This window comes from Camelina sativa, chromosome 10 (genome assembly GCF_000633955.1).
Source record: "Camelina sativa cultivar DH55 chromosome 10, Cs, whole genome shotgun sequence".
NCBI classification, from domain to species: Eukaryota; Viridiplantae; Streptophyta; class Magnoliopsida; order Brassicales; family Brassicaceae; genus Camelina; species Camelina sativa.
This window is the reverse complement of record NC_025694.1, coordinates 21,353,700-21,361,157: the sequence shown is the minus strand read 5'-3', so window position 1 is coordinate 21,361,157 and position 7,458 is coordinate 21,353,700. Positions and strand designations below refer to the sequence as shown.

The 7,458-nt window shown below is 32.7% G+C and overlaps 1 protein-coding gene across 1 annotated transcript; it reads left to right on the top strand.

Annotated features, from left to right (window-relative positions):
- Positions 1,144-4,601, top strand: LOC104719512 (cytokinin hydroxylase). The gene is made up of 5 exons (XM_010437445.1): positions 1,144-1,455; positions 1,724-1,950; positions 2,037-2,278; positions 2,610-2,994; positions 4,095-4,601. The coding sequence occupies exons 1-5, from the start codon at positions 1,176-1,178 to the stop codon at positions 4,515-4,517; spliced, it is 1,557 nt and encodes a 518-aa protein (XP_010435747.1). The 5' UTR covers positions 1,144-1,175; the 3' UTR covers positions 4,518-4,601.

Genomic DNA, 7,458 nt, shown 5'->3' with positions numbered 1-7,458 from the left:
ATTTTTGGCCAATTCATGTTAAAATAAGGAAGACACACATTTCGATGCAAAGTATGCAAAGAAGAGAATTGATGATTCAAAACCAGTCGGAAGTCCCTCAAAGACCGACACGGATGAAGATCTTACCTTGGGATTTAGCTTCAAATTCTTCGTCAAAGTTATAGGAAATTGATTTAGCTTTCGTATGGAGATGACTTCAAGCAAACCAGAGGTATGGTTCAAGAGTTATGCCTGATTTAGTGATCCCATATACACCCACGTCGAAGATTGGAGCCACGTAACATCTCAATCGACCAAGAGGTCAATTGGGATTAAAACAGGTTACGGACGAATCTTCAATCTTTGATCAACGGATCACATATGAAGTTGTTCGGGTTTGACCCGGTTTGTATCAGGTCGATCCGGTTTGGTTCTATTTTATATATAAACAATATTTATATACTTTGTAACCTAAGTTTTCCTTTCTAGAGTTAGATTAGAACCAAACTCTCTTCTTGATATTTTGGATTGATCTTCAAAGATTTATGCCACTTTAGTGAAGAATTCAAACTGTCGTCTTTAATGTATTGCTCGTTTACCTTTCATCTATACAATTTACTAATTTCCAATTTTCCCTAGAAACTTTTTTAAAAAGATGGAAAAACCTTTTTACAATGTATAGATGTAAAAACTTTTTTTAAAGATCTTTTATTTCCAATTTTCCTAGAAACATTTCTTAAATTTTTAGGAACCCCCATGCTGGAAAAGAAACACTGTTGCAATCCTTAGTGAACAAAAATATTTGTGGTTGTTTTGGAAACTTTCCAAAGTTGTGGTATTTTTGAAAGATTAAAACTTATTTTGTAATAATTTAGAGTATGATCTCTTAAAATGTGAATTAAATGGCAATGTGTAGCAAAGTAAGGTAAAAAATATCAAGATTTACTGATTTAATTATCCCATATCTTCTTCCATTTCTTTAAATGAGTAGTGCAACTAAGTACCATAATTAGTTTTTCTAGATTTAGTACCCTACTTGATTTTTATTTTATTTTTTATTTTATATATATCTCGATCGATACTAGCTCCGTTCCAACACTATAAATACACCGTTGTTCTCTGTCTCTCCCTCTTAAATCTCTTACTCTTTTTTTTCTTCTAATCTTTGTTGCTGGAAGAAAAAAAAAGAACCAAAAATGTTGCTTACAATATTAAAATCACTCCTCGTGATATTCGTGACCTTAGTATTGAGAGTTTTATACGACACCATATCGTGTTACTGGCTAACACCTAGGCGAATCAAGAAGATCATGGAACGACAAGGCGTAACCGGTCCTAAACCACGTCCGTTAACCGGAAACATCCTTGAAATCTCGGCCATGGTTTCACAATCCGCTTCCAAGGATTGTGACTCTATTCACCATGACATCGTCGGCCGTCTTCTTCCGCATTACGTTGCTTGGTCCAAACAGTACGGTATGGTCTTGAATTGTAATAAAATGGTCGTCAATTCAAAACATAGATCATTTTGTTATTAAGTTGTTTCGTTAATTGTAATTTGTAAGTGACATTCTGACAAAAATACCCTCCACGGAATTAACTTTTTCGGGCTAGTGGTTCATTGTATTGCAAAAACTTAGGAATAATATTTTAGCCTTTAAACTTGATTACAAAAGATTGTTGAAGGAGGACTAAATGTAATAAAATGAATAAACCTTAATTATATAACGTTTTGGTAATACAGGGAAGAGATTTGTTGTGTGGAATGGGACGGATCCTCGTCTCTGCTTAACGGAAACAGAATTGATAAAGGAGTTGCTGATGAAACACAACGGTGTAAGTGGAAGATCGTGGCTACAGCAACAAGGGACTAAGAACTTTATCGGCCGGGGTCTCCTTATGGCTAATGGTCAAGATTGGCATCATCAACGCCACCTTGCTGCTCCGGCATTTACTAGTGAACGACTCAAGGCACGTCAATAAACCAACCTCATGCAAAAAAAAAAAAAAATGCAAAGTTACTTGACGTTTGAATGACAAATAGCCTTATGATGTAGGGATACGCAAGGCACATGGTGGAGTGCACAAGCAGGTTAGCGGAGAGGCTGAGGAAGGAAGCTGGGGAAGGAGGAGGTGAGGTGGAGATAGGAGAGGAGATGCATAAGCTCACAGCTGATATTATATCAAGGACGGAGTTCGGAAGCAGCTTTGAGAAAGGCAAAGAGCTTTTTAACCATCTCACTGTCCTCCAGCGCCGTTGCGCTCAAGCCACACGTCACCTCTGCTTTCCCGGCAGCCGGTTCGTTTTCTTCTTCAGCCGCAAAATTGTTATCTCTATTCTTTTCATTGATTGAAAAATATGAATTCTTTAAGGTGATAGCGGAGAAGATTTACTAGGTCCGACTACCGACTGCAACCATACGAATTCTAAAATTAAACTTCATTTTTTTTTAAGCAAAAAAATGTAACTAATACTGTATAAAATTTTAGAGATGTCAAAAATATTAGTTTTTTATAATTATTTTCTGTCACTATTTATCCATATTATGATTTACAATGTATATAGTTTTTATGATTATACTTTTAACTGTGGTATGTCTAACGTTGACTTCATGTCAAATATTTTGTAGGTTTCTACCAAGCAAATACAACAGAGAGATTAAGTCCCTCAAAATGGAAGTGGAACGTTTGTTGATTGAGATCATACAAAGCAGACGAGACTGCGCTGAAATGGGTCGGAGCAGCACTCACGGTGACGACCTTCTCGGGCTTCTTTTGAACGAAATGGATAGCGACAAGAACAACAACAATAACAATAACAATCTTCAGTTGATAATGGATGAATGCAAGACGTTCTTCTTTGCTGGCCATGAGACTACGGCGTTGCTCCTCACATGGACAATGATGCTCCTAGCCGATAATCCCACGTGGCAGGAAAAAGTCCGCGATGAGGTCAGAGAGGTCTTTGGCTGTGATGGCCTTCCCTCGGTCGATCGACTATCCAAGCTAACCTCGGTACGTACAATAACTTTTTTTAGATACATACATGATATACAACTTATAACTTCTAAATTAAGTTATACTTAAGTTTCAAATGGTAATAGCAGACAAGACAGAGTAGTCTACTTAAGTTTCAAATGGCTAACCCATTCATGAGTTTGGTGTTGATAAAATAATATATTTTTTGGGTACGGTCTAGTCTACTAATCCATAGTGGTCGCTTCAACTGTTCAACCTTACGTAGTTACGTTTTTCTCTGACCACATTTTTTAGATTTTGAATAGGACTCGAACTCCACTAACTCATAGATATAAAAAGATGATATTTGTTGTTTGCTCCAAATAACAATTCTATAACCATATCATATAGTAACGTATTATTTTATTTGAAGTAGTAGAATTAGCTTTATGATGGATGGATGGATGGGTGCGTGTGGGGTATTAACATTTAACACAGTATAGGCAATGCCACTAGCATCGTAGTGCGTCTTCCATAACTAAGCTCTTAACATAGTCATCGTCGGCACAGAGGAACCCTATTGAGTAGATATCATTTAATTTTGTCTTCATGCTTTGTCTTCATTCCAAGCCAAAACCCGATTAAAGACTCTAACGAAATGTCTAGGTTTATTGATTTTTTTTACATATACATTCATTTTGGGATCAATCAGTATATGTTTAAAACTGATTTTACAAAGAATCATACTTTTCTTCATAAAATTAGTTATATTAGTATTCAGATACGATTGACATTGGTTAAGCCAGCTTTGAGATTGGATACGATCTAGAGATTGGTAAATAGATTTTTCAGGCATTAAAGAAATGGGGTAAATAATATATTTCTTCCATTTGTTTAGTGATCAGCACTAAGGCATGCTTTGCATAATATATTATCTTAAAGATCTAAACCTGTATTAACTAATGATTAGATTTGGACAGCTTCATTGATAGTCTTTTTCAAAAGGAAAAGTCAATTCCCAAACTAAAAAAAAAGATGTTTGAGAAAGAGTCAAGAGGCACTTCGCATGATTACAAAGATATGATTTCCAACAAAAATTAATATAATATTCTGCTAACCCTTTTTTTTTTTTGTCTTTTTTCTTCTCTTTGCAACAGTTAAGTAAAGTGATTAACGAGTCACTAAGACTTTACCCTCCAGCTACCCTTCTACCAAGGATGGCATTTGAAGATCTAAAACTAGGTGATCTAACAATTCCCAAAGGTTTATCAATATGGATACCGGTTCTTGCCATCCATCACAGTGAAGAGTTATGGGGTAAAGACGCAAACCAATTCAACCCCGAACGTTTTGGAGGTAGACCATTCGCGTCCGGTCGCCATTTCATACCATTTGCAGCCGGTCCCCGAAACTGCATTGGACAACAATTTGCATTGATGGAAGCAAAAATAATATTAGCCACGCTAATTTCCAAGTTTAACTTCACAATATCAAATAATTATAGGCATGCCCCAATCGTTGTGCTTACTATAAAACCTAAGTACGGAGTTCAAGTGATATTGAAGCCACTGGATTCATGAGGATTTTGCAGTTACAAGAATGTTTTGGAATGCCTTGGTATAACACTGGGAGAGGAAATATATTTTGGGGTTGAGAGGGATACAAATCGGAATATATGTTGTACTAGTATGACATCAAATTATGTTAATTCTTTTTCCTCAAAAATAAAATTTCTATTGTTTTTATCAGTGTTTACTACAACATACGAAAGATATTATTCAAAATGCGACGAGAACAAACTCAAAACCCGCATGATTGTTTTAACATGTTTTCTAAATGTATAGTATGTGCTTGTTTCCTAGATATTTTTAAACGTAAACTTGTTAGTAAGAGAATTTAATATGATCTATGGTGGAAGTTGATGACGATAAAATTTTGAATTGTATTCTTAAACTTCTTTTGTACACACACATACTTTTAAAACTTCAGAAAACTATTGATATGCCAACAATATGTATATTAAGGAGATTTCGAAGTAAAAAGGCTGGAAAGGAGATTTCGAACTAATGACTTATATCATTACCACATCTTCCAAATGATTATGTTTTTCTTTAGGCCAAAGCTTATGTTTTATTGTATTCAACAAAAGACTAGTTGTAATCATATAAATAAATATTTTAGTTATAAATTAAACACAGAAATATATGAAAGGTTATGACTGTTGTCTTTGTGTAAGGTCATATTATGTTCTTTGAGACTGCAAATGGTATCAATAACTTTCTGGCATATGGCCAAAAGCATATGTCCATCGATCTGCTTTATTGGCTTAGAAAGTGAAGTCGAAATTCAATAATAATAAAAGTCANTAACACTGGGAGAGGAAATATATTTTGGGGTTGAGAGGGATACAAATCGGAATATATGTTGTACTAGTATGACATCAAATTATGTTAATTCTTTTTCCTCAAAAATAAAATTTCTATTGTTTTTATCAGTGTTTACTACAACATACGAAAGATATTATTCAAAATGCGACGAGAACAAACTCAAAACCCGCATGATTGTTTTAACATGTTTTCTAAATGTATAGTATGTGCTTGTTTCCTAGATATTTTTAAACGTAAACTTGTTAGTAAGAGAATTTAATATGATCTATGGTGGAAGTTGATGACGATAAAATTTTGAATTGTATTCTTAAACTTCTTTTGTACACACACATACTTTTAAAACTTCAGAAAACTATTGATATGCCAACAATATGTATATTAAGGAGATTTCGAAGTAAAAAGGCTGGAAAGGAGATTTCGAACTAATGACTTATATCATTACCACATCTTCCAAATGATTATGTTTTTCTTTAGGCCAAAGCTTATGTTTTATTGTATTCAACAAAAGACTAGTTGTAATCATATAAATAAATATTTTAGTTATAAATTAAACACAGAAATATATGAAAGGTTATGACTGTTGTCTTTGTGTAAGGTCATATTATGTTCTTTGAGACTGCAAATGGTATCAATAACTTTCTGGCATATGGCCAAAAGCATATGTCCATCGATCACCTTTATTGGCTTAGAAAGTGAAGTCGAAATTCAATAATAATAAAAGTCATAATGTTATATTTAGATGGGTTCAATCTTGATAAGCCTTAAAATAATAAACAAACATAAACACAAGAAATATAATAATCAAAGAAACAAAAAGAATGATTAGTGATGGGGGAAAAGGAGTTCATCTTTCATTTTTCTTGGTTAAGTTTGGTGGCAGCCTTTGCACTTACAGTGACTAAGGTTGATTCTTGCTTCTTTATCTTGTTATTTTTATGAATATAATGGGGTCAAAGTAACCTTTGAAATTGATTTCAGAAATTTAAAAACTAGGTATTTTCTTCAATCATTAGGTCTTAATAGGAGAGCATGAAAAAAAAAAAAAAAATCTTATGTTATGTGGGTGTGGCATAGATATCATTTTGTTTACACATTGCAGAAAGATAAAACAAGTTTAAAAAGAGACACTTTCATGATTTTAAAATCATAGATAATCTCTTTCATAGGTATATATTGATCATGGTTGTTTTTGAACATTTGTGTTGCTCATGTGTTTTCATTCACTGAATATAATTTTGCCTTCTAAGTATGTTTACTCGAGTTGTTGTATATTATACATTTTCTTGACAATGAAAAACTTATTTATTGGTATAATTCATAATTATTAATCCATCCATTCATAATAAGTGATGTTTTAAAAAAATTGTTTCATTTTAACTGATGTTTTAAAAAAAAATGTTTCTATTTGTCTCCTGCTGTTCAATTTATTATTGGTTTAATGCTATTTAGCCAAATAAATATGTATATATATATATATATATAAATTTAAAATCAACATATTTTTAATAAATGAACAAGATATCATTTTTTTTTTTTTATGAAGTAAAGGGAGTATATACTTTTTGGACAATGGATGATATAATGCCCGATTATTGGGTCTTAGCAAAATTCAGTGGAACATTTTTCTGAACTGACAATTCAAAAACATATCGTCATAGATACACTCCAATAAAAAGCAAATTAAACAAATTACATTGATCAAATTTTCTGTAACGCAATAAAATCCTATGCAAATCATCTTCGTTGTCGTGAGATTTGGATAAACAATCCCATTTAGATCTCTATGGTCCAACTATTTTTTAAAGTCAGAATGCATATTTATATGAGAATATAATTTTCTTGTTTTTAGAAAAAAATACACTACAATATAATGTATAAACTATCTAAGAAAATATATTTGTAAAATGAAAAACATGCACACGCGTGTGTATCTAAATTAAATAGTGACTTTGTATCTTGTTTGACGATGGTAACCAAAGATCCCTCCACTATCAAAACATAACAAATCTTTGGGATTATAGAAGATTTGGTGCAAATTGTGAAAATACTATTTTTTTCTTATACATATTTGACTTGTTTCTATTGTGTTTCGGCGTATATAATTTGAGAAATATTTGATAATGATTTTTTGATA

Excerpts from the sequence above, each read along its gene's own strand:
- LOC104719512 (XM_010437445.1), top strand. The coding sequence starts at position 1,176 with ATGTTGCTTACAATATTAAAATCACTCCTCGTGATATTCGTGACCTTA. Across the intron at positions 1,951-2,036 it reads TTACTAGTGAACGACTCAAG|GGATACGCAAGGCACATGGT; the intron begins GCACGTCAATAA and ends CTTATGATGTAG. Across the intron at positions 2,995-4,094 it reads GACTATCCAAGCTAACCTCG|TTAAGTAAAGTGATTAACGA; the intron begins GTACGTACAATA and ends TCTTTGCAACAG.